The 27,054-nt window shown below is 42.3% G+C and overlaps 1 protein-coding gene across 5 annotated transcripts in view; it reads right to left on the bottom strand.

The window, feature by feature from the left end:
* Positions 1 to 9,247: 9,247 nt before the first annotated feature.
* ADNP (activity dependent neuroprotector homeobox) overlaps positions 9,248 to 27,054 on the bottom strand; it is a 30,141-nt gene continuing 12,334 nt past the window's right edge. For 4 of the 5 annotated variants that reach the window (XM_060033401.1, XM_060033404.1, XM_060033403.1 and 1 more), the window contains 3 exons: positions 17,444 to 17,556; positions 15,556 to 15,648; positions 9,248 to 13,447 (listed from right to left, as the gene is read on the bottom strand). In XM_060033401.1, the coding sequence (XP_059889384.1) occupies positions 10,340 to 13,447; positions 15,556 to 15,648; positions 17,444 to 17,551 (3,309 nt within the window). In that variant the 5' untranslated portion in view covers positions 17,552 to 17,556 and the 3' untranslated portion in view covers positions 9,248 to 10,339. Of the gene's footprint in view, positions 13,448 to 15,555; positions 15,649 to 17,443; positions 17,557 to 24,315; positions 25,661 to 27,054 lie in introns of those variants that run through there. The other variant, XM_060033405.1, reaches the window with a different exon arrangement.

The raw sequence follows: 27,054 nt of genomic DNA, 5'->3' as shown, positions 1-27,054 counted from the left end.
TCGTGCTCCCTTCCAGCCAGTGCCCCACCCCCATCCAAACTAACACTACCCTGACATCTCACAGCATAGATGGTGCTGGTGTCGCCGGCTTCTGTACCTTGTAACTGGAGGCGGAGTGGCGTGTGTATACTCGGCGTGTCAGCTTTGTCCCTGGCTCCCCCGGCGGACACTGAGCCTGTGGCGGCATCCCAGTGGCTACTGACCGTTCATTGTCGTGGCCGTGATGTATTGATAGGGACTGTTTTTAACGAAGGAAGCTTAGATCTTCCCCGTGCCCTGGTCTGCTCAGGGAGAGCAGAGATTCAATGGAAAGTTCCTTTTTCAGACAGGTGGTGAGGACAGCAGTTTCTGGAAAACCGGGTATATGTTGATTGCTCAAGATGCCCAGGCTTCTTTCTCCTTCCAGAGGCCGAACCAAGGGTCTGGCAGAGGTGAAGGGGAATGTCACAGGATGAAGCCACAGCAACAGAGGTGTCCTAAAATAGAGACCCACAGGACCGTGACTAAGAGCTTATAGGCTGTGAGGTCAGCCTGCCTGGGCAGCGCCATCATCTCCTGCACGTCTCAGCTGTGTGGCCCTGGGTTAGTTGCTTACCTTCTCTGAGACTAGCCTCAGTAAGATCTTCCACAGTAAGAGACAGAGAATAATGGCACCTGCCTGTTGGGGTGTACTGAGGAGGAAATGAGATGACCTGTGTCAGGGCCCGGCGAAGGGCACTGGGTAACAGGTGGCTGTGATGGTGACCAGGCTGGGTGGGGGAAAGGCCCACTGTCCTGCGTTTCTCAGTTGGCTCGTGGCATCCAAGAGCCTCAGCAGGGAGTGGCTTCAGAACTGCCTTACATTTCAGAGTAAGAACGAGTCACGGGAGAGTGAGAGCTGCCAGAGTCCAACTCGCACCCTCTGGTTTTGCTGTCCTGGGACTCTTTTGGGGATACCCCCCCACAAGGCAGTGAGGAGGGGTAAGGTTGTATGACAATATCTATGGGGAAAAGGTGACTAATGAGCTAGAACTGGCCTTTCCAAGTTTCCTGGAGTTGCAGTGCCAAACAATGAACTTTCAGGGACACTTGGAGACACTTAAGGGGAGGGAAAGCCAGGACACAGAGCCTGCCAGGAATTCCTGACCTCAGTCCTCTGAGCTGCTGGTGCTCTGTCCTGGTGCCAGGTGACCTGATGGGTGTCCCCCGTTAGAGCAAGTGTCGGATGTGTCTCCTAGCAAATCAGCGAAAGCCTTGACGCTGACTTGAGAGGGTCAAACCCAAAGCCCACGGCAAGGGTCACTTTGCAGCCTACGAAAGGGTGATCGTTTTCTTTCTCTTTTTCTTTCATTGGTGGCTGTTTTTGACAGGGGCACCAGGGTATAGGCCATTGCAAGTCTTCATAAGAGCAAGGCCCTTTGGTCGATCATTCCCACTTGCCCCGTGGATGTGAACTTCACGTCTGTTCAAAGTAAGAGGTTTCAAGACGGTGGCCCACAGGCTGGCAGAACTGTATGGTTTGCCCTGAACTGTTTTAAAATGATTTTCATGTTGAGACAACTGGGTAACCATCTGGAAAAAATAAAGCGAGTTCCATACCTCATTCTGTACACCAGGAACGGTTCCAAAATTCCAAATGGATTAAGGAGGAGTTAAATGTGTAAAATGAATTTATAGAATAAGGAGGCAGAAACATTGGAGAGTCATAAAAAAAAAAATTCAGAAGCCATAAAAGATGAAGAATTGGATTATATTAAAAAATTTAAAATCCTCTGCATGGCAAAAACAAACAGAAAATTCAACCAAAAAAAAATCTTAAAACAGAACGACAAAATCCTAAGCAAATTCAAAAGACAAATGACCAAAAAGACAAAGGACAAACTGGGAAAATATATTTGCAGCTTGTATTACAAAGGGGTAATCTCCCTAATATATAAACATCTCTTACAAATAAATAAGAGGAAAACCCCCAGAAAAATGGCAAAGGTTAGGAATAGGTATTTCACAGAAAAGAAAATGCAAAAGTCATTTTAAAGATATGAAAAGATACTCAACCTCAATCTGTAAGTATAAAGAATATTGAAATTAGTTTTCACTTATGCAGGCAAAAATAAAACGTTTTTGATGACACTGTTGGTGAAATTTTGAAGAAATGTGCATTCTCATACGTTGGTGGTGGGACATGATTCTCATGGAGGTCCATGGGCAGTACCTATCAAAATTAGAAATGTATATACCCTTAGACCCCTAGGGCCCAATTCCGCCCCTAGGGATCTAGCCTCCCAATATATATACACACACAAGAGAAACAATAAATGCAAAAGTTTATTCACTGCTCATTGAAATAGCAAAAGATTGGAAAGAACCTAAGTATCCATCAGTTAGGGATTGGTTCAGTTACAGTACCTCCACACATGCATGCATGGGTGGAATCCTATGAAGATGTAAAAATGGATTGAGAGTTCTTTGTGACTTGGTATGGAGATATCACAAAAGCCAAAGTGGAGGAAAAGGTACCTGATATGCTACCATCTGTGTGAGAAAGAAAAGCATTCAACTTCTCTGGGAGGATAAACAAATATTTGAGAATGGTGAATATCTACTGTGGGTGAGAAGTGGACTTTCCATTTTATTTTAAACTTTTGGTATTTTGGTGTTTCCCTATTCAAAAAATTCAATTAAAATCAGTTGCCAGCAATTAAAAATCAGGGCAGTTCACATTAAGAACTGGATTTCCAGCTTCTCTTCAAAAACGAAAATAAGGCAATATGGGGCTCATATTCTTGCAAGAACGAGCCACAGCTGAGTCCCTTTAGCAGGGCCACGCTCTCCGGGTCTCTCTTGTATCTAAGTTATCTCACTGATTTCTTTACTGCCTGGCCCCACAGGTATTTGCATTTGCAGAAGTCCTCAACAAAATAGCAGCAGACTGAATCCAGAAATATATAAAAAGGATTACACACCATGGCCAAGTGGGCTCTCTCCTAGGAACGCAAGGTTGGTTTAACACCTTAAAATCAATCAGTGCAACACACTTGGATTAATAAAAGGAAAAAACCCACATGGTCATCTCAAGAGATGCAGAAGAAAGCACTTGACAAAATCCAACATCCCTTCATGATAAAAGCTCTCCTTCTTGGGGTGGAAAGGGGAGTTCTCAGAGAAGAGGTTAGAAGCTAGGCAGACACCCCCAAAGGGGTCTTGTTCCAGGATTACCGGTTCTCTCGAGATGACCTGTTGACCCAGGCACCTGGAGGCATCAAGGCATTTCCTTCCCATCTTAAAGCAAAATCCTGCTTTGTCTTTTTTTAAAAAATAAATTTATTTATTTTATTTATTTTTATTTTTGGCTGTGTTGGGTCTCCGTCGCTGCGCACGGGCTTTCTCTGGTTGTGGCGAGCGGGGACTCCTCTTCCATGCGGTGTGCGGGCTTCTCATTGCGGTGGCTTCTCTTGTCACGGAGCACGGGCTCTAGGTGCGTGGGCTTCAGTAGTGGCAGCACGCAGGCTCAGTAGTTGTGGCGCACAGGCTTAGTTGCTCCGTGGCATGTGAGATCTTCCCTGAGCAGGGTTCGAACCCGTGTCCCCTGCATTGGCAGGTGGATTCTTAACCACTGCACCACCAGGGAAGCCCCCCGCTTTGTCTTATGGTCAAGAGCACAACCATCTTTGGGTTTGAAAGAATTCAAAGCAATTCTGACTCGGAGTAGCTGTCACAGAATTTCCTCTGTGAGGCCTGTGTGCTCGCTGTAGATTTAAAGCATCAGAATTCTTATCGGTAAGCACCAGCTGGATGCACTTTAGGCTTGCAAGCCGCTGGGGAGGGGCAGCGGTCTGAGGCTTATTTCTGCCTTCTTTGCGGGGACTTCTGGGGAGTGTGCTTTGCTGGCTGCCTGGGCTGCTGAGGCGGAGGAAGGAGTATGGAGCCGACTGCAGTGGGCAGGTGTACTCGCTCTAGATAATCACATGATTCCCTCAGAGAACCAAACCAGGCAAGCCTGACTCTGCTGGAGGTCGGCCCCTCAACCGGAAGGACTTTCTCATTGGGTCTTCCAGGGAGCAGTTCCGTCATAAATGTAGCATTCAGCGTTTCGCCAGCAAGGCTCTTCTGGGGGAGCCGCGCCCGAGGCGCAGGAGAGGGAGGAGACCTGCGGGAGCGCCCTGGACGATGAGGTTTGTGCTTTTCCTTTGTTGGCACCAGGACTGGGACTGTTTGCAGCGGTGACCCCGCCAGGGCGACCCGTGTAGGCCCGCGGTCTCATCATTGCTCCTGGGGAACCGGCGAGACCTCAGGGCATTAGCTTACACGTGTAACATTGTTTTCTACACACAAGTTCCATCTCTGGGTGTAGAGATGGGGGTTCTTAGGCTGTCCGGCAAGTGCGTGTTTGTTGAATGGAGAGAAATAGAATAAATGGTCTTAAACGGGAGACCACTGGTAGCAAATACATGAATCAGGGGAAGGCTCACGCTGTAGCCTTGGTCCTTGTGTCTTTAGAACGATGGTTCTCAGGTTTGCCTGGGAACCACATTGGAGTCACCTGGGCCACAGCTCAGGCCAATTGCATCAGAATCTCTGGGGGAGGGTCCCCAGCCTCTTTAAGTGTTAAAAATCCGCAGGTGATTTCAAGATGCAGCCAGGTCTGGGAATCCGTGCTTTGGAAGAATAGCAGTTAAGAGACTTTTCAAGGAGGTTTCCTTTGAAGAGTGTAGAGGCCCCAGTATCCGTCTCACACCCTCCGGAGTGTAGTGGGTAGAATCGGGCTTGAGGTGGCTTCTGGTTTGGGTTGAATTGATTGCACCCCAGCTCCAGAGATGGGTATTGCCTGATCTAAGCCCATCGAGGTAATCCTAGCTCACAGTGACTCACCGAGGCTTAGGTCTGGCCTAAGCCTACCAGCCACAGAAACTAGTTCTGGAGTGGTCCAATTAGCTCCAAGTTCAGGACTCTCCCTCTGTGGTAAGGGAGGGGAAACCCTCTCTCAGGGCAGGTGAATGGGAAGCAACACGAACACCAGGGTCCCTCCTTAGGATGGTGACCGTGTGGGTGGCAGGACGGAAGCACGGACCTGACACCCTGCTGACATCACTGAGCAGCCTGCCCTCCTCAGCCACAGCTGTTACCTGTGTCCCCTTTATTAAGCCCAATCTGAGTTGGAGTTCCCGTTACTGCCAGTGAGAGCCCTATTTCATAAAAAGGAGTGTAAAGCCAGGTAAGAAGAGCTGGGTAATGACTGGGCAAAGGCTTCCCTGGGAAGCACTCTGAACCGGAGCCATCTCTTGACAAATGGTTTGGTGCCACCTGGCATGCATCAGGTAACACGAGTCCATGGAGACACATCCAATTCTTCCAGTCTCGTCTGGGCCAAGGAAAAAGTCTCATCTTGGTGCTAGTGTGCCCTGGGCCCTTCTGATTTTCCTTTTTAACAAACAGAGCAAGTCTCAGGCTCACAGCCCTCAGCAAGCAATGACAGGTGGCACATTTTTAGTCTAACGTTTTGTATGTGTTTTTAGGGATGCCTTCATTAATGGCAAATTATGCTGGTGGTTCTTTTTTTGTAGAGATGGTTTTCCCTTTCACAAAGGGGAGTTGAAACGTATTAAGTATGTAAAGCAGCTGTTAGGCAGATGTGGCAAAAGTGACAAAGATGGCAATGTGAACAAGTATAGTTTGGGAAACGCTGTGCCAGGGAAACTATGATGTGTTGGTTTAGAAACCAAGGCTCACATGTCTTTGCATTCATAGCAGGGAAAGCCTTTCTTAAGAGGATAGTCTTCAGCCAAGATCAAGGCTGGATGGTGCGGCTGGGAATTCCAGGGGCTGTGGACTCAGATATCCTGAGTCCAAGTCAGCATCTCCCCTCTGCCAGCTGGAATCTTGGGACAAGTTGGCTTCTCTGAAACTTCATGTCCTGAAACCCAAAACCTAGTACTAATACTCCCTTTAGAGGACTTTTTTTTGTGTTGGGGGGTGGTTTAGGGAATTGGGGCAGGACTGTTTTGAGGACTCAAATTATCTTGGAATCTAATGCCCTACAACTAGTCCCAGGAACACTTCTGTGATGTTGGGAAAGTCCTTGAGTAAATATGTACTCAGGATGTGTGCTGAGCCCCAGGCATTTTCAGGAACAGTGCTGAACTCCTAGGAAAGGTGTAATCTCACCCCTGGCCTGGAGGTCCCCTCCTTGGAGGGCTCTGTGTTTAAGCCTCTCTCGGAGTCCTCTTCCCGGGGAAGCCCGTAGAGCTGTGTGCCAGCAGTTGCAGCCACCAGCAAGTCGTGCAGTGATCTTTTCGCCAATGGTCCCCAAGGCAAGGTCTTTTAATTTTTAGATTCCCAGATGGCTGCCCCATGTACGCAGCTGTCACATTCTGCTCCATTCTAGATGGCAGCCAGTATGGCGCTGACATCGAATGCATTGGAAAAGCCCTTTTATTTCTAGCCTCTTGCTCTATCAGTTCCCAAAAGTTGAACAATTTGCTTATTAGGCTATCCATTTTGCTTCACTTGGTAATAAGACATTCATAAAGGTACAGCAAGATTTTTATTGCAAAAACCAGTTTAGGTTTAAATGGCCTCGCACCTTTCTAAGGTATACTGATAACACTGTACATAGCTGGAAAAAACCAGAGAATGTGTCCTGGAAATGACTATGGACTTTCCCTCCTGTGTCCTCTTAGCTGGAGCACTTTGAAATCATGACTTACGGATTTTCAGGATACATGCAGTTTTTGCCTTATATGCCAATTTTTGAACACAACTCCATTAAGCTGTAATTCCACTAGGATTTGTTATAGTGAATGTTAAAGTTAACTTTTTAAAGTGGAGTAACTTGATGGGAAGTAGCAGGATGCAAAAAATTACCAAACGGTGATCCAAGTTTGGATCCGTTTTTGAGCTAGCCTTCTAGTAGTAGTTGGCAGAAAACACCTTTTTTTCTAACTTGACTGTCTAGTTTCTCTCAGCTGAGTCTTTCCCTAGACCACGTACATCATGGTGGCCAGTTAATAACTGGTATGTTGGAATGCATTTCAGAATGGTGAGAGCAGCCTCTTCCTTTTGTTTTCAGTCCTCTGGGGGTTTAGGAGTTTGAAATGTTCCTACATGACACTTTGGTGAAACCTGCCTGCTACTGGTGCCAGGCCAGTGAGCTACAGGGTGGGTTGGCAGTTAAGGGTCACAATGGCTTGAAAAGATCATTGCCTAAGGGAGGGGCAGAAGGCTGACCGGCTGCTCTGTGGAATCCAGATTCAGTATGCTCTACCTAGTCTCGCTGGTGAAAGTAGATTTTTCCATCACTCAAGCTAAGTGGTTCTCCAGCTCGCGTGGCACAGAATCACCTAGAGGTGATTTGGGATTCCCATCTCAAGGTTGGGTGCTGGTAGCCCACAATGTGGGGAACCACTCCTCTATGTGGCAGTACTCACTTGGCAAAAGCAAGCTGGATGGCTCCCGGGGAAGTGTTTCGGGCGGGGCACGCCCAGTCTTGATGGAGCATTTTCGAGTCAGGCACTTACTTTGACCCCTCCTGAAGTACTGTGCGTCTTCGCAAGTGGGTAGGCATTTCGAGCAGACAGAAACACAGCTACAGGGGAGAAAAGGAGGCAGATCCTTTTTTACTTGGAATTTAAGAGGGGACAGAGAGCTGTTTGCTGAAGACCCTGTATTGCTCAATGACAGGGAACCAAAGATGGGACAAGAAAATGCTTCAAGGTGCTGAAAAGGGAGAGAAACCATAGTGCTACTCAATCTGAGTCTGAAACTCATGGCCACAGGAAACTGAAAGGGCAAAAAGTTCTCTGGAATTTTGTTTTTCCTTGTTAAAAAGCAAATCTACACGATTATTCAATCTACAGTTATAGACCTTCTCTAATTAGAAGATGGCAGAATGCCAGTTTTTATTTCCAGATTATTCCAAAAGCAAACAGTAGCAACAGCATTTTTTAAAAATGGCTTTTATTGAGACACTTTTAGGGCTTCTGCAACATTTCTACTTGGAAATCTTCTTTATTTCCAGTTCTTAGGTGGCTAAACTCTTCTCATATGCCAACAAGGCCCATTCACACCACCTCAGGAAGGAAGCATACTCATCTATCTTTGTTCAAATGTCCAACCTGGAACGTCCCCCCACCCCGCCCCACTATTTTGCACAAGTCTCACTAGCACTCCATGTAGGCCTCATAAGCCCAGGCTAAATTCTTCCTTTTAATTAGGCAGTCTAATTTCAAAACAAATGTGAGATGGCTTAAATGCAGCTGGTATTACTGTCCTCAAGGGAAAGAGACCTTCTCAATGCCGGTTTTTCTGATTGGGTAATCTGTAGCCTCTTAACTTGGGGACATCCTGTCCTAAATGCTAGCTGGTGTCCACAGAATTTATAATCTGTATAATGGAGTTAAAGTAGCTCCGTGCCAGCCCCGAACACCCTCAAGGTTCTAGTCTATTGTTGTGCTTTCTCCTGTATTGTTTTTTGAGAGGCACGACTTTACATCTTAGGGGAACGTCGGTCAAACCTTTATTCCTGTGTAGCAAAAGCATTAACAAGATGAACCTTCTGGGAAGAGTCTCAGAAATCATGGAAACTAGCCACTTCAGAACTCTTTAGGCCAATGTCCCTGAGAGGTGACTGACCAGCCTCTGCATGGATTGGAGCATCCATCCCATCACTGTCCTAACTGCCAAAAACATCGGCCTAATTCTGCCTCTTTGTAACTTTCTGTTTAGTACGGGGTTGGCTCTTGGGAATCCATGCATAGTAGACGCATCATACCAGCTCCTTGTATCTTGACAGCCCTCCAAACGTGTGATCTCCAAAGCCTTTTTCATAACAGCAAGATGGTCCAGAGAGTTATAACAAAAGCAGAGAATAGCTGACTGTTTAGTACAATTGTTCCCATTATAAGGTGAAAACTAACATTTACTTCATTTAGACAAAAGAACACCAGGGCATTAAGATTCTGCTTGCAAATGAATGCTAACTTGTTTACATCCTTTTATCGATACATTTACATATATAAGCAGGCTCTGCTCCTTAACAAAAGGGGAACTGAAAAAACTCGAGGATGTTTATTTTAGCAAGTAAAAAGGGAAAAAGACAAAAACCAAACCAAAGAATTTGCAACAGGTGCCTTGAGAGAAAGCATTCTTTATGCCAACGGCAGCAAATCTTGGTCTTCCACAAGTTTCCTCAGTGGCTGTACCTCCATCTCTGATGAAAGAGAGCCATGGCATCAACTGGCACAAGACATAATGGACACACAGGACTGTAATGTGTAATAAAGCAAATATTTACATTAAGCACAATACAGCAATTTATTTAGATGCTTAAAATGAATACAAAGGGAAATAAAGATCACAAAATTATACATACTACAACAGTGTGTCATATATTAGATGGTATAAATGACTACACCAGGGTGGTGTTTAACTAAAGAGAAAACTAAATATCCAAAAGGCAGCAGTCATTGGTTTGCTGCTTCAACACAACACACTTTCATACAGATCTAAAAGGTGTCAAAATTAGTAGCTGCAAAGTCAATTCTTGCATGTGATTTTAGCTTAAAAGATTTCAGGAAACATCTGAAATACCAGTTTTTGTTTTTGTCAGCTGTAATGTCAAGGATATTCAGAACAAGAAAAATTCTATAATACAAGAGAGTCCAGATATATATCTTATGTGGCTGGCCTCTGTTGCGAGATTGTACAAGGTTATGTGCAAAAACTAAGTCTGTCCCGAAGTCCACACTAGCGTAGTTTCAGGCTTTTGCTAGGTCAACTAGATACAGCGCTTATTAACACAGCAAGGGCAACACTAAAAAAAGAAACAAATCTATGATGGGTACACAATAACAATATCAGAAGCATCACTTGAATAGGTCTAAAAGACTGTACAAATATACATTTCAACTATTCAGAATGAATACATGAAAAAAAAATCAATTTCCCCAAAGTCTACTATACACATTGGACTGGTAGCTTGTATGTTGGCCCTACACTACCGTTTGAATCAAGAGAACGCTTCTCAAGGACATCCAACCAAACATTTTACAGAGGGAAAGAAATGTTGAGAAGGCAGATAAAATAAACCTCTGCTTTTTCTCGTGTGCGTTCATGAGCCCCCAACTTACTGGTTTTTCACATTTAGTTACTGTGCCTGTCACAGCACGTTCTAAAGCAAGATCAGCCAATCATGTGTCATAGACTTAGAAATACCACGTGGATCGGAGTGGCCACATGTCCCCACAGCCTGATGACCCAGCACTCAAAAGGCGGTACCAGTTAGAATACAGCTTTGCAGTCATACTGAAAGGAGCACAGAGTTCCAGGCTGCAGCATCTGTCACCAATGGCAGAGAAGCTGGCCCTTACGCCTGCTGGCTGCTCAGTTTAACTCCGGTCAAGCTGCCGTGCATGGGCTCGGCTACTCCATCAGTCATGTTGTCAAACTGCTCCCCGTCCTCACTGTCAATTGTGCTATTCTGCCACTCAATCTGTGGGCTGGATAAGCGCTCATCATTTTCAGTTGCATTCTTCCATTGTGACTGGTCCTTGGACCAAAACCCTTCAACTTTTCCATAGGAACTATTCTTCCATTTCAACTGCTCTCTGTCACCTTGCATGGTAGCCTTTTTTTTGGCAGCTGGCTTACTGCTCCTTGCATCTTCACTCTGGGAAGACTCATCGGACCAGGTTCCTGTTTTCATCTCGCATGTGTTGTCCTCGAAGTCTGACACCTGTTGGGAACCAGGGCCGCTCTCAGATGGAGAAGCAGCATCTTTCCACTCAACAACGTCATCTTGGTCCACCTCACTATCAGAGGCGTCATGCATTAGTTTGGTTGGTTCCTCAGTCAAATGAATAGTTTCATATTTTGAACCATCCTCCTCTTTTTGGTCTAGCTTCTCAGACTCTAAAGCATCCTCAGAAATTACCTTCTGTATGTGTTCCTCTGGGTTATCATTAGGGATTTTAGGCTCAACTTCAAAAACAGGGTCAAAAGGGCTATCACTTCCATTGGATTCTTCTTCCAAATTTTCAAAACTGTCTGAGGAACTGTCATCTTCCTTCCCAAGGTTGAGCTTTTTGTCAGCAGTTTTACTAGCATTGACTCTGGAATCCTTCTCATCATGATTTTCAAATAGCCACTCAGCATCAAAATCCATCTCATGCTTAACTTTGTTTAATTCTTTCATGTTGAAGCCCAGTAACACACCAGGCTTATACTTTTCACAGTCTCGGACACACTTCTTCCTCTTGTTACTAAAATGGGAAGCAATGTCACTCTTCCACAACCATAAACTGGCCGCCAGCTTCTCAATTTCTCTCCTGGTGGGATAGGGCTGCTTGTTGAAATATTTTGTTAGGAAGCTTTTCCTGGCTTCATAGGAATCATCTTCATGACCCTTGGGGTCCAAAGCTAAAACAACAGGCTCCTCAGGCTTCTCTTCAAAGAAGCTGGGCGAATCGCTGTCATCATCTAACTTTCGCTTTTTCAGCAAGGGAAATTCCATTTGCTCATAAGTGCGCTTCACAGGTGCCAGGCCTGGTGACTGGTTAAGCCGAGAGGGTGCATTTGTCTTATCTTGGCCATTCTGGGTCTTTCCAACACCCCTGCAGTGGACCAGATGCAGAGTGATAGTCGAGGCGGTCATGTTGCTGGTATACACGCCAAGGCAGTGGATGCATTTGTAGGTAAGCTTTTTCTCCACTGGGTGAACCGTCTGAATAACCTGGTGCCTCTCTCTTAAGTGATGTGCAAGTGCATCAGATATGGGTCCTTTTAGGATTGAAAAGCAAAGAGGGCAAAGGGTTTTCCCGACATCCTTTTTATAGGGCACTGCAGCTTGAGGTGAACTTTTAACAGGAACATCTGCCTTTTCCTGAACTTTTGGCTGAGGCTTTGGGGGGACTGGAGGGTTATTCTGGGCATGGTAAGCAACAGATTCAGCAGGGGCATCTCTCAGGTTGTACGTAGTTACAAGGAGATGGATGTTAGTGTGACTGCCCTGCTGCAATGTCAAATCAAAACTCAGAGTAGAGTCTGTTTTAGGTCCCATCTCTTCGTCAATGTGAACCATCCGCATGTGTGCTGCCATCTTTTCCACATCATTGAAAGTTGAACGGCAATATGGACAAGACAGACCATGAATTAACATGTGGTTGAGCAGAGTGTCTGTGGGCAAATAGCGATTACAGTAGAGGCATTTGCTAGTAAAATTGTGTATTTTCATAATGTAGTTGGCTACTGCTGGGACTTTCTCAGCTTTATGTTCTTTTTCGAAGTGCACACTATAGACATTTTCAGGAAAAAGCTCATTACAGATTGTACATATTTTCCACTTCTGAGTTGAGGAAGTATTGGGTGGGGGAGGGCCAGTGGCAGCTGCAGTAGGTTTGGAACTGGACTGACCTAATACTCTGGATGCCTGTGACTGGGAGAGGGAAGGAGACTTTAACTGGCCCGATGAGAGAGACGAAGCATTTGGAGACTGCAGCGAGTATCTTGCTGGTGCCTGGGTCCTCTGCTCTGACCCAAGTCCGTAAGATCTTCCATTTCCACTTGGAAGTAACTGCTTCACAGACTGAGACTGTTGAGGGATGGAAACTGGTGCGTTGCCACCTAGACCCAGTCTCATTGACTGACCAACGCCATAGCCCTGGCCTACAGATTTGACTCCGTAGTTGTTCTGCTGTAGGTGAACATTGGACATCATGTTGACTCCTGTAGAATTTAAGTTAGGCTTTGGTATTGAGAGTCGATTCACCATCTGCTGTGATGGTAAAGACCGGACGTTTCCAGAAGCGAGGGAACCAATTCTTGATTGGAGTCCCATGCCCTTCTTGTCTTGAGGTTTGGGAGCAATCAGCATCAAGGGTTTGGATCGGGGAACCACCACATTTGTGTGCCCAATCATGGCAGTGACCTGATAGCCTATGCGTTCATGGTCTTCAATGACATGCTGTACCAAAGCTTCGTAGGACTTTGGCATGAAAAGGCATCGCTTGCAGTGAATACTACTTTCTTCCCGGGCATTTGTGCCTAAGGGGACTGCACCATTGAGTGATTTTTCTCCTGCCTTTGCTATGTAAGGTGCTGCCACATGCTGAAAATGTTCCCTGTAAATGTGCTTCCTAACTATTTCATAAAGAGGATCTCGGTAAGTGCACTTCTTACAGTAATAAACAGCTTGCTCTACACTGTCAGCCTGCTTAGGTTTAAGGCCATCGCTTTTGCTTTTATCTTTGAAAGTGCTGAGGCTGCTACTTGGTGCGCTGGCGTTTGGAGCATGAAATATTTTAATGTGTGTTTCCAAAGTCTTTTTGTCTGCATTGAAGGTACAGTAGGGGCAATTAAGGAGAATCCTATTTTCAAAGTCTTCACTATGGACATTCCGGAAATGACTTTTGTAGGCAGAGAAAAATTTTGAAGAAAATGGGCAAGCACTGCAGCAAAAAGGTTTTGTCCGATAGTCCTAAAGAAAAGACAAAAACTGGAATCAGAATGCCACTTCAGATAAGCAGTAACAGGTTTTAGGCTATTTTCCCCCAGACAGTCTTTTTTGTTTTTTCTTTTTTTTGCGGTACGTTGGCCTCTGACCATTGTGGCCTCTCCCGCTGCAGAGCACAGGCTCCGGACACGCAGGCCCAGCGGCCATGGCTCACGGGCCCAGCCGCTCCACGGCATGTGGGATCCTCCCGGACCGGGGCACGAACCCGCGTCCCCTGCATCGGCAGGCAGACTCTCAACCACTGCACCACTAGGGAAGCCCCCCACCAACAGTCTTTAAGAGACATAATGCTATTTTTAGAACTGAAACTCTATAATGCACTGAGATTTGAGTATCATTTTTTCCTTTTGCAAAATGCAAAATAAATTTATAAAATATTCAAATGAGAAAGCTGTTTTAAACGAAACACTTGTTTTGGCATCACAGTGTAAATAAAAACTCCATTCAAAGTTCTTCCTCAGTGTTTTCAGAAAAGACCAGTCACATTTGCTCATTAGTTTTAGAGAAACCAAAGACAAACGGCTTCAAGATAAACATTTTAGTTAGAAAGGATAAGAATAAGCTAGGTGAAATCACTACAATTACTCTGTGAACTGATAAGTTGCTGAAGGCTTCAGATTCACTATATAGTAAAACTCAGGGCCCAGAGTGCTGTAGTGCAATTAGGCATATGATATAAAGACACACCTTTGATCCTCCCCATCATGGAAAAATTTTCATAGAGAAAAAGGCTCATCTTCAAAAATCTCAAAACATTTCCCCCCTCTGATCAAAGTATAGTATTCAGTTTTCACTGAGATCAAAAAACTAATGATTTGAAAAGTCGGCTTTCTTCTACAAGCCATGCTGTTCCTTCTTAAGAGCAGCTTCAAAAGAAGTAATGAAGTGACAGCTGCTTTGATTCAAATTAAGAAATTAAATAAAAATTTCCTACGGACTGTGAGGAAAGCAAGGTGTTAAAAAGCCAATAAAAAAGTAAAGCATTGCAGAATATAGTGGTATCAAAGAGCAACTTACAGAACCATGCTCATTAACATCTGTGCAGTTGGTCCTTTGAAGATAGGTGAAACACAAGTTTGGTGAGAGGTGATCTTTTTTCCCCTAGAAACCTAAGAAACCTACCTTGTTTCAGATACCAATTCAAACCAAAATGAAATACTCTGGTTTTCCTTTAAGCTCAACCCTTTTTTAGTATTTGTAAAACTGAATTAACTAAGTGATGTGTCCCACTGGAAAGCTTTCATATTTTAAGACTGCTGGTTAATACCCTTTCTTGGGGTATTTCTAAGAAAGAAACACATGACTATATTATCAAATTTCTGAGGTGGATTTTAAAACTACTGATTCCCTGCCAGGTATGTTCCAACAGATGAACAGATCAATAATCCAGAATTACTACAATCACTTGAAATAAACAGTGGTACAGTTTGAATTGATAATCACTTCTCCCTGTGGAAAAAAAATCACCTATAACTTCATTTTTGTTATATCATCACCTATTGATATTTGCCGGCATAGCTGGTGCCCTTGATTACCTAATACTGTTTTTAATTCCAATTTGTAAAAATTAAGCTGCACCACTCTGCCATCCTACAGAGCCATCTGTCCCATCCCCCATGTGCTGGCTTAGGCTACCCGGAGAGGTTGGGTGACAACACAGATGAGTAAGAAAACGTAAATGGAGGCAAGAGCCCTGTCTTCTCTTCTCTAGAAAAAACAAGGATTGCAACACAGAAAAATGATGGATACCCTAGGTGAACAGAATGCTGGAGGGAACATTTTAGAATTAGAACCAAAAAACTTTTGACAGGGGTTAGGGGAGGAGAGGGGAATGCTGGTATATAGTGGGCTTCACAACTTTTAAGTAACAAACTTTCCTATTCTTCTTACACTTGAAGTTTCAGTACAATGACAAAAAAAAGACCAAAAGTTCTTCCTAATTTTCCCTACCTCTTAGGAATATATGAAACAATCAGTTTCAACACTTCCCACGTTAGGTTGTTGCCTACAACAATGCAGTACCATGAAAAATAGAACTGAATAGAACTGGGGAAGTCTCCTGTGCCACTTACCTGGTTTTTTGTAAGTGAAGGGTCCCACAGTCCTACATCCTCCCATGTAGTGTTTTTCAAATAAAAGTCATTAGGTTCAAACTGTTTAAAATCCTAGAAAACAGTGAAAGAAGTTTCAAAAACATTGTATCAACTCTAGCTCAACTTTACATATAAATCCTATCTCTAACTAGGGTTGGGGAGATGCATAGGAAAATCGACACCACCAAGAACTCAACTAGGATCTAGGATCGATAAAGCTCTAGGAAATACAAAAGGGCATATGGATGTTACACTGAACTTTTTATATCAACTAAACATTCCCCTGATGGTCACCAGGTTTCCAAAGAAACCACTGGAAGTTCTAACTAAGTAAGTAAAAAATTCAGCCACATATTAATACCAAAGCACCCTTCGTAAGAGTACTATATAACTCATCAGTTGTAATATTAGAATGGAGTGTAAGAGAGCAACATTCACTTATAGTGCTACAGATGAGATATTCTGGTTCTGTGCAAGAAAAGTCTTTTGTGGGAGATGGGGGTGGGGTGGGATTGGACTGAAACGAAAACTCAGGATTTCTGAACCCCAAAAGGAGGAAAGCTATTCAAAGAAAGCAAGTAGTATTATGTTAAATTTACACTCTTGTGTAAAAATTTGATCCCCTCCACCCTGAGACAGGAACATAAAGAGTTTTATGGTAAAATTCCTCTTGTTCCTAAAAGGGTCACAGTTCAGTGTGGAAAATCAAGTACACATATATTCCAGAGTATGTAGTGGGCGCAATAATGGGAGGAACAAATCAAATGCAGGATAGAAAAGGTACCTTTAACATTTGCATTATTTATTCTTGTGAAGATTACCCCACTGCATGGGAAGTAAATGGACTGTTTCATCAGGCAGATCTACCTGAAACTGAGGGACTGAACTGCCACACCAGGGACAACATAACTAGAGAAATCCAATTTTGAGAAGCTTCAGTCTTCATGATATACCCCTAAAGTAGGATTAATAGGAACCAGGAAAAGAAAACCTGTTGCATGAAGGAAATTGCTTTTTTACTTTCAATTCCATCCAAACATTTACTGAGTGCCTATTACGTGCCCAGCACTGTGCTAAGTGCTGAGGATACAAAGATGGACAAGGTAGTTAAGGTCCCTGGCCAGCTGGAACTTAAAAGGCTAGTGGGGAAAATAGCTTTAAACATTTCTTTCCAATCAGAGGTTGTTGATCAACTAACCACAAGACCTGGAGTAATGAGATCTAGAAGAGGAGACCACTACACTGGCTATCCCACAGGGCTGTTAATAAAGCTCATAGAATAAAAAGGCTAGAAAAACAGTTTGTGAAGTCCAAACTGTTACCTAGGGGAAGATAATAGTCTACGATGGGTCAAAAGGGCCAACAAATGCTCAAATCCCAAGGAAAGAGACAACAAGCACCCAAACCACCACGCCTCAACAATCAGAAGGTCAATCAGAACATTCAGGCATATCAGAATGAGAACAGGCTCTGGAGTCTCACAGACAGACCCTGCCACATGCTCAGCTGTGAGGTGGACCTATTTCTTTACTGGTTCTTCATCTGTAAATTGGAGATAAGAATTCCTATATCCCCTAGGGGTTGTTTTAAGGATTTGAATTTAGAGACCATTTTAAAGCACCTAGTAAAAAATGACTGATGTGGTACGTCCTCAGTGGTAACTGCTTTTGCTCCAGGATGCAAAGATGAAAAAGCCCATTTTAGGGAGAAGGGAACAAGTTAGGCTACTTGAGAAAGCTCAGGCAAAGCTAACGCTGCAGTTAAAATACAGAATCACCCCAAAGAATTAACGATCCTGGCCACTGACACAAAGTAATGGATCAGAAGCTGAGTCATGTTAAAATTAAAAAAATGACATGCTACTTACTTCTATGTGTTCTTTACAGTATTCCAACCCAATGTCACTAAGTATTTTTTTCACAGTTTTCCGGGCTTTTCTTAAACTGCCAAGATTGTTGACAGGAAGTTGGAACATAGTTTCTATTGGAAAAAAAAATTTAAGTCAAGTCAAAACATGTACAACTTGTGATATTTACTAATTCCACTGATGGTAGGATCACAAACCCTGGCCCAGTCTGACAAAAAAGGTGAATAGATATCCTTATCCAGCATGTTCTGAACACTTAGAGCAGGCAGGCAAAATAAGTACTCTCTGATCTTTTCTATTTTTAACAGGACATTTTATATCACAGGTAACATGAATCTAATGTGGCACAATTCTGATTAGACTTTTAAAAAACTAGTTTGGTGATGAGCTTATTTAAAGTTGAGAATGAGGTTTATATACCAACCGATTACTTCAAAATCAAGTGTGAGTGCTTTTCTCCTTGTGATGCTGAACCTCTGAGAACAGAAAAATGTTCACCATTTCAGCATCATTACCACATAATTTTGAGTGCCAGGGGAAATAAGTTTCTGTTGTCTGGGAGCTACCCTTCGTATTGCTGTGGTAACCGTAAGTTTCTGCACACCACCCAAACGAAAGACAAGAATGGCTGTGTAACTTGCCCCCCAGCCAGCACCACACCTGGACAAAGGCACTCACTAATGCCACGGAATGAATGCTGAGACGGGGAAAGCTGGGCACTCAGCACCAGAGCAAATAATAACTGTTACAGACTTTGGGGGGGGGGGTCCCTTTTGAAAAATGAAAAGCTTATGTGTGTATGAGGGAATTGAAAAATTATTTAAATGACCCAATACATTAAAGAAGAAATTTAGACCCACTTTCCCAAGTTCCTTAGAAACAAAGGTTAAGAAAATAAAATTAATAAAACTTGGGCAGCTGAGAATTTGTATGGCTTCCAATGTGACCATAAATGTTTCCTACAAAATAGTGTAAAAACTAATCATCGACTTAATAATCCAAATAAATTTTGCAAGATATAAAGTAGTTCTAAAAATCAAAAACAGGCAGAAACAAAAGCCAATGCATCTGGATTTAAAATTTAGTATTCAATACATGAAAATCTGGTTTTCTAATTAATCAAGGCTGTCACTCTATAATACCACTACCATCTGTAAACCACAATCATAAAGTCAACTAATACACATGTAATAAGATATCATGTTACCTCACTTATTATTCAAATCCAAACATCAATATTAACTATGAAAAATGGGAAAAAAAATGAAGCCTACCAAAATGTCCCAGCAACTTCTAGAAATTCTAAATCTCAATATGTTACCAGAACTTCGTATACCTGAGGCCAAAAGATGAATGCAGTTCACTGCAAAACACACCCTCAGGATGGAACTCCTAGTTATGAAGCATGACTATGGTATCCTCTGCACTCTGCCATCTAATAATCTGTGTATCATTTAGCTAACAGACTTAGAAGTCAGTTCTGATACAAATTAGTGTGCGTTCAAGGCCAAATCCATTATTCCTTGTGGAAATTTTATTCCTAAATTGTTCTGAACCATCTTTTTGATGGTTTAAAAAAAAATCAGTTGCTTAATAAACTGATTAAAAAGAAAAATCTAGGTTCGCACAAACTAGGTCATTTAGAGAGAACCACCTGATAGAAAAATGTTTCAGAAATACAAGAAAAGTGTTCCAGAAATACAGGAAGTGTTACAGGCTAATTCTGAAGAGACCAGGCATCAAAATGAATGTCCATAAACACCCAATTCTGAAAAGAGACATTTTGTTTCTCCATTCATTTTATCAACTCTCCACGGGCCAAAATCCAGTTCTTCTGGAACATCCCATGTGAATCCTGTTTCACTTCAGAGCACAGACGTACCCCAGAGGCAGCCCTTTCTGGCTTTCCCTGCCTCCTGGATAAGCACAGCAAAACACACACACACAGATTTGGAAATGCCGCCCCTCCCCCCCCAGCCCTACAGAAAACATCCTAGGGAGCCAAACTGCAGCTCAGGCTAAAGGAAAACCCAGTTTCCTATGGAAAATACCAGGTGTTCTAAGTGCCCACCCACAGCTAACAAAGTTGTTTCAAGACCTCCAAGTGAAGCACCTCGCTGCTTCGTTGTACCCAATTTATCCACCTACGGTTCTGAAAAAGTAAGAATATGCTCTAAGGGAGCTTAGTTACAAAAAACTTATTTATAGACAGTGATATTTCAGCAATAGAATAAATCTTAAGTTTACTTATTTGAGTTGAATTAAACAGGTTTATAAATAAAAGTTACATTGCTTATTGGAAAATGCTACAAAAACGTTATTTGTTCTATGATTAGCTAGGAGGAATCCAAGTTAAAGTTTACATCAGGACTTCCCTGGCAGTCCAGTAGTTAAGAATCCACGTTTCTGCTGCAGGGGGGTGCGGGTTCGATCCCTCGTTGGGGAACTAAGATCCCGCATGCCGTGCAGTGCGGCCAAGAAAAAAAAAAGAGAGAAAAAGTTTACATTGAAAAATGTAGAATATTCTGAGTTAAGGTTATAACTGTCTTCATAAGCAGATTTCTGACATTTCTAATGACCTTGGGAATTCTATCATCTGCCCCTTTCCCCAGATGGAGGTACCCTCTGCGGAGGCCATTTCCAAGATTTTGTCCATCTGGAGCTAGAATAACACATTCATATGTGTTGGCATCCTCAAAAGCACTTAGAGATTCTTCTGGTTTTTCGCTTATTAAATAAAACACTTCTCTCAGTATATAAAGCAGGTATGTAGTATAGGAATATAATAAGCAAAGAAGGCTCCCTCCTACTCCCATCCTCCATTTCCTGTGTCTATTTCTTAAGCTTTTCTATGCCTGTAACAAGCCAAACGTTCCTTGTAAGAAAGTCTCCAACAAATTCTTACCAGTTAGTGTTAGAATCATGGGTGATAAGAAAAAGAACTCAAGGGCCCTATGTTGTTGTTGTTGTTGTTTTTCAGCCCATCACCTGCTGTTAAAAAACAACTTCAAATCAACAGCTGCCTTCAGGGTTCATTGATGTTATCTATCTGATTCTTGGGGCCCATACCTTTCTATTTACTCTGTTAACTGAGGGGTAAGGACAGAGTAAATAGGAAGTTGACTGCCTGAGATTAAGGGGTGTTCCTCACTTTTGAATAGGAAAAGATGAAAACAAATTCTTACAATCCTTACTCTTAGGGAGGAAGATGTCTTACAATAATGTCAAAAACTGTCTAGAGATGGGCATTGAAAGGAATGCAGAAGGGTGGGATTACTTTCCACATTTGTCCCCAGTGGCTAAACCTTTCTCTTGAGCCTCCCTGGCTATCAGGATGGCCATTTTGACGAGGTCAGCACCATTTCCCAATACCAAGGAGAGCTCCCTTCAGCCAAACCATAAATTTCTCAGCTCATGGCATAAAAAAGGGAAAAACATCCAAATTAATAGAACGAAACCACTGTTCATCAATCATTTTTGGAGCACCCTGCCCATTAATGTGCTAGAAACAGAAAGCTGAACAGGACACAGCTCTTCCCCTTCAACAGTCCATCGCTTCTGGGGTATACAGCAGGCACTGGGTCACTGGAGTATAAAGATGCTTGCTTCTCCCTGCCCAACTTCCTCTTGGAGCCACTCCTGCCGCAGTGGAGGTGCTGTCAGTTAAGAGGCCCTTCCTCCACCGTGCATACGACACAGGTTAACCAATTAGTGTTCTATCTCTGCAGACACTGGTTAGTACAAACCTGGACATGTGCCCCAAACAGGGCGGACAGTGACGATGCGAAAAGCACAGAAAGGGAAACACTCCTGTTGATACTGCTTAAGGTCCTCAATCTAGCTGTGCCTGAAAGATAGCCCCCTTGAACCATCCCTCCCCCAAACTTTTCATGAACAAGAACAAAAACACATGATCAATTTTGCTTAAGTTTTGGTTCATGTTACTTGCAACCAAAAGTTCTGGTAGACCCACTGGGTAGTGGGACAGAGAAGAAGTGAAGTGAATAAGTAAGGGAAGATGGGGAATTTTATGCAAAATAATTATTCTTGTGAACTGGGACTAATAGGAAGAATAGGAATTTGTCAGGGAGATACAGTTATTCTGAAAGAGGCGTTGGCCCATCGTTTCATTAATCAAAAACACTGTATGGAAAGAGTAAAACATTTTGTAAATTCTAAAAGATTTTGGGGAAAGCTCAAACCCATTAATAATGGAGTTAACGTCTGCGATTTATTAACTGAAGTTAAGTAACTTTTGGTTAAGCATATGATGAACTAGACTTAAATTATTTATTTTTGAGAATGATTTAAATTCACTGTTGAATAATTCAGCCACACTCCTTATCAATCTGCAAATTATACCCACACCTACTAATTAGGGCCAAAACATTAAAGTTTTACCAATAATCCCGGCCAAATTCCCACTCAGAAAGCAATTCCTTCCTCAGAAAGCAAGAGTCAGATGGCTGAAATGAAAATCTGAGATCTGTAGCCATGATGACTTAAAACCATATAAATTATAACAATACGTAAGACTGATCAAATACATGTACCTCTTTTCTCACCAAATACGAAAAGCAAAAGTACTCCTTTACACCAAGTACAAAGAGGGTAAATAAAGGCCGAGAGAACCTATCTCACGAGGAAATATCTACAGGCCAACTCTGTATAAGAGGACTGTACAAGGATGATGATACAACATCAATGACTGTGAACTTCATTTAGGCAAAGAGGTCATTAACTGAGAAACGTAATTATAATCATTTATGAAACCAGAGCTCTGCCAAAAGGCTTGGATCTAGTCAGGGGCTGTACTCAGGCTCATCTGGGTCAGGAAGATGGAGGGGAACCCAACAGATGAGAGGACTAGTTTAGCAGGCTTAAGGCAAGATTTGCAGGACCTAATGTACCAATAGTCAATGGGGCTTGTCTGTGTATCACAGTTCCTCTGCAAAGCCACCATATCAAGGATGGCATCATTTAGTCCCTGTTTTTAGGGGCAGAAGTATTTATAACTGTGCCATCAGAAAGTAAAAACAAAACAACAAAAATAACCCCCATAAAACCCAATCTTAAACCTTTGACTAGGCACAGATAATCAAGCCAGGAGAAAAAAAAAAAGCCTCCAAATCAAACTTCTACAGATTATATTTTAAACGACTCCAAGTATGGATCTAGCGTGGCATTTTCCAGTATACAAATTCTTCATATTTTTACGTGCATTCTTGTATGTTTCAAGTTCCTAATAAGAACATATGGTGCTAATTTAACATGCCAGTAAATATGATGGTGTGTCCTAGTTTCCATCACCTGCAGGCATAACCCTGCTACTTTCTAATATTTGGGAACTGAAATTTGAACATATACCAGAATGACAACTACTGCATCAGTTATACTGTGAATGCAAATCTAGAATTTTCATAGAAAAAAACATTTCTAACACTGTACTGAGAGCTAGACCAGGATAGACACTTCTTCCTGCTAAAACCTAAACACAAGTTACTTAGACTAAACCAGTGGTTTCCACCACCCCACCTGACCTTAAAAGGGGTGAAATCCTTGTTTTTAAAGAAATCTTAGTTGAAATATAAAAAAGATAAAAAGTGGAGGGAGGGGGTCAGGTTGATGGAAAGAGGAAGAAGGAAAAGTTCTCCGTTTCCAAGTATCTCCTTGAAATAGTTACTTGTCTAAACTAAGCTCATAATACAAATTTATGCCAAGGTGGCAGACTACTGAAATGTAGAATCTGGACCTAGCGGACAGTCAACCAAAGCATGACGTTTGATGGCTACAGCAGAATTCCAACAGTTCACTGAAAATCTCCCCTAAATTACAGTTTGATCAGAATATGGTTATAGGAAGCCCACAGTAAGCCTAAGGATTAGAACGTAGTTTATACTCTGTTGTTTTTTTAAACATTTCTACATTAAAGCTGTGAAGAAAGATACAGCCTCTCTGGAAATACCTTTTTGGTAGGGGGCGGGGGGGAATCAAAGGCTGGAAATGATGCCATTACTAGTGAAGAAAAAAGGCAGCAATATTTTCTAAGTTAATAAATTAGGAAGACTTTCAAACTACTACAATATAAACAATTTCATTTTTGGTACATCATCAACCCAAATTAATATGTAAGAAATTCAGATCCTAAATCCTTAAAACAATACTCCACTTAATGCTGGTGCACATATTTATATAATCCACACTGGGGTTTAAGAGTCAGATATTTGAAGTTTCTATAAACCACTGATCTAACTAAAAATATTAAGTTATGCTATTTTCTAAGAGACACAGGCATTTTAAGAAGATTCTCACGAAGAGAATCAAAGCATCAGTTACTTCATTGCTACCCATGATGGCACTTAAAAAAATCTGTGATATCTCTGTGGATTTTGAACCCATTAAGTTAAAAACTATTTAGGCAGAAGGAAAAAAATCATTCCCATATTTCTGCTGTTTTCTCCTCCTGCTACCCCCTCAACAACATATTTAATACCTGTCAATATCACTCACTGAGTAAAAAAAAAGTGTGGTCACTGTAAAACACTTTCTTTTTATAACCAGCAAGTGTTTATCTTTCCTGACTATTCTGGGATCCAAAGTGGTGAACACAGACACCTTATTTGCTTTTCAGGATGTCACTAGCCCTACATTTAAATTAAACCAGATGTAAAAAGCTTTATGTAATATTTGTATTTGAAAAAAAATGAACCTTGTAAAGTCTTTCTAGAACCACCCTCCGATGAGTGAACACATCGAGACCCTAGAGCCTACATTCAGTCTGGAAGCAATCACCCTACTCAATCTTTTTCTAAAACACAGTCCTGAACAGAAGCAGCTTATCTTTCAATTTCCTATAAGGTTTGGCAAAAGACCTTCTGGATGCCACAGGCTCGGCTCTTCACATAAAGGCAGCTCGGTCTCCTCCTTTTCCTCTCTTCCTCAATCCCAAATACCACGAAACAAGGAACTGTCTGACCATCCAGGGGCAGAATGCTCTTCTGGATTAGCAGATAAAACTGTGCAGCATGACAGAGGTAAAAAAGCAAAGTTTTAGTCTTCCCTCTCTTCCATCTCACCAGAAAATGTTCAGTAGTGTTGAGGCTAAAAAAGGGAGTATTTGGAAAGCCGAGAAGGATTAGAAAGAGAAACTACTTTGCCAATGAAGACATACTTGCACCAAAAGCTAAATTTAAATAATGAACATCAATTATGTTGCTTAGGATAATCATATTAGAACACTGTTAATAAAGATAAGAAGCAGGCAGGAAATGTAACTAATTTTTCTTCTGTTCTTAACTACTAACTGCATTAATTTTTTACTATTCTTTCAGTTTGGTAATAAAAGAAACCCAATTAACTGAGTAAGTGTCAAATATAAAACTGCCTCCACTTCAGAAAAAAAAGGTTTTCTTCAAGTGTTTAACCAAATCAATTATTAAATTCCTTAAAATTAAGTTTTCGTAGGGTGGGATACGGAGGGTGGGAGGGAGGGAGAGGCAAGAGGGAAGAGATATGGGAACATATGTATCACTGATTCACTTTGTTATAAAGCAGAAACTAACATACCATTGTAAAGCAATATACTCCAATAAAGATGTAAAAGAAAAAGAAAAAAGTTTTCGTAACTATTTCTTTGGTAGGTAGACTATATTTACGCAAGGCAAAATGAGTGTATTCATCTAAATACAGCATCCTGTACAAAAATGTTTTATCACAGTAATACTTTTGGCCACTTTCTATGAACAATGTGTGAATCCTTTCCACAAACAACCCTGCTCTAAGAGACTCTCTGCCTGATTACTTTGTGAGGGAAGCACAAACCCCACCAGGCATCTTGTCCCACACTGGACAGCTCTGTTCACAAGTTTACTCTTTACAATGCTCTGTAACCTGCCCACAACTCTCAGTTCAGCTACAGACGTCTAATTACATAGCCACCTAACAGCCTCTCAAGTTTTTAAGACACTTCCTCCTTCCCTCTCAAGACTTCCCCTTCTCCAAGTTAACCATGCTCAGTTCTTTTCACCATTCCTTCTGTTATCGCCTACGCCAGTCTCCAATGAACAGACTCCAGTTGGTCAATCTCTGTGGTGCCCTGAATAAACTGTTATTCCAGATGTGACATAATCAGGTCAAGTGGGACAACACTTCTCTAATTCTGGATATTATTTTTAAATTAATGCTCCTAAAAGGTGCATTTGTGTTGGTGGCAGCCACTTTACACATATAACTACAGTCAATCCTTTTTTTTTTTTTTTTTGCATATGTGCTGCCTTTTTCAGCATTAGCTGGTTTAGCTGATGAGAAAGATATGCTATTCTGAATCCATGTCTGATTAGAAGAGAAAGAACTATCAACAGTCTTTAAGTATCTTCTCAATTGAAGGGGCATGAACATTCTAATTCCAAAATGAAGAACAAAGTACACGCCTTAGAAGACAAGAGATTGAGATTCATATTCCAACTAAAATCAGTTATGAAAAAGCAGCACTTTGAATCACTGAAAAGAACCTAGGGTTTTGCCTAATCTAAACTCTTCTCATTTTACAGATTAGCAACTGAGGTGAAGCAACTGGCTTAAGGGTGATGAGCATGTCAATGACAGAGCTGGGTCTCAAGGTCATCTTCAGACCTAGAATGCAGTGTTCTTCCCATTACCCATGCAGATGAAGCTCTGATCTCTGACATTAATTAAAAGTAAACAACAGCATGTTATATACACACATCTGAAAGTGCCAGAACTTTAATACCCAAGGTTGAAATAACCATAAATAATTCAGCCAAACCAGCTCAAGTGGAGATACGGAGATTAAGAATACACACACAGGGCTTCCCTGGTGGCACAGTGATTGGGGGTCCGCCTGCCGATGCAGGGGACACGGGTTTGTGCCCCGGACCGGGAGGATCCCGCATGCCGTGGAGCGGCTGGGCCCGTGGGCCATGGCCGCTGAGCCTGCGCGTCCGGAGCCTGTGCTCTGCAGCGGGGGAGGCCACAGCAATGAGAGGCCCGCGTACCGGAAGAAAAAAAAAAAGAATACACACACATATCTCAGGTCAGATGGTCCCATCACATCCAAAGAAGTGAAACATGAACTCAGCTCTGAGACCACTTGCCCTAAAGCGCTTTTAACATCACCGTGGATGCCAACAGTCACTAGATGGTCACATCTGACGGATATCTTTCTATCCAAACTGTAATGGTAATATATATATATTTTTTTTAATTAAAAAAAAAATTTTTTTTTTAAATTTTTTTGCTACACCGTGCGGGTATGTGGGATCTTAGTTCCCCAACCAGGGATCAAACCCATGCCCCCTGTAGCAGAAGCAAGGAGTCTTAACCACTGGACGGCCAGGGAAGTCCCTGTAATGGTAATATCTTGCAAAATGAAAACCACAATTTTAGAATCCTTCAATAAAACAATACCTTTTCAAAAACCAAATATATCCTGTCTCTCCTATTGATAATGGACCAGTTATCCATTATCAATACTCAAAGCACAGTCTTCTGAAAATTGCTTGGGAAAAGCAGAGGCTTTCGTCATCTTTTTTCCTTTTCTAAAGGGCAGGGGTAGGCAGGAGACTAGTCGGCTCTCAACTAACTACCTCTTA

This window comes from Delphinus delphis, chromosome 15 (assembly GCF_949987515.2).
Source record: "Delphinus delphis chromosome 15, mDelDel1.2, whole genome shotgun sequence".
NCBI classification, from domain to species: Eukaryota; Metazoa; Chordata; class Mammalia; order Artiodactyla; family Delphinidae; genus Delphinus; species Delphinus delphis.
The sequence above is the reverse complement of the archived record's forward strand: the minus strand, read 5'-3'. Positions and strand labels throughout refer to the sequence as shown.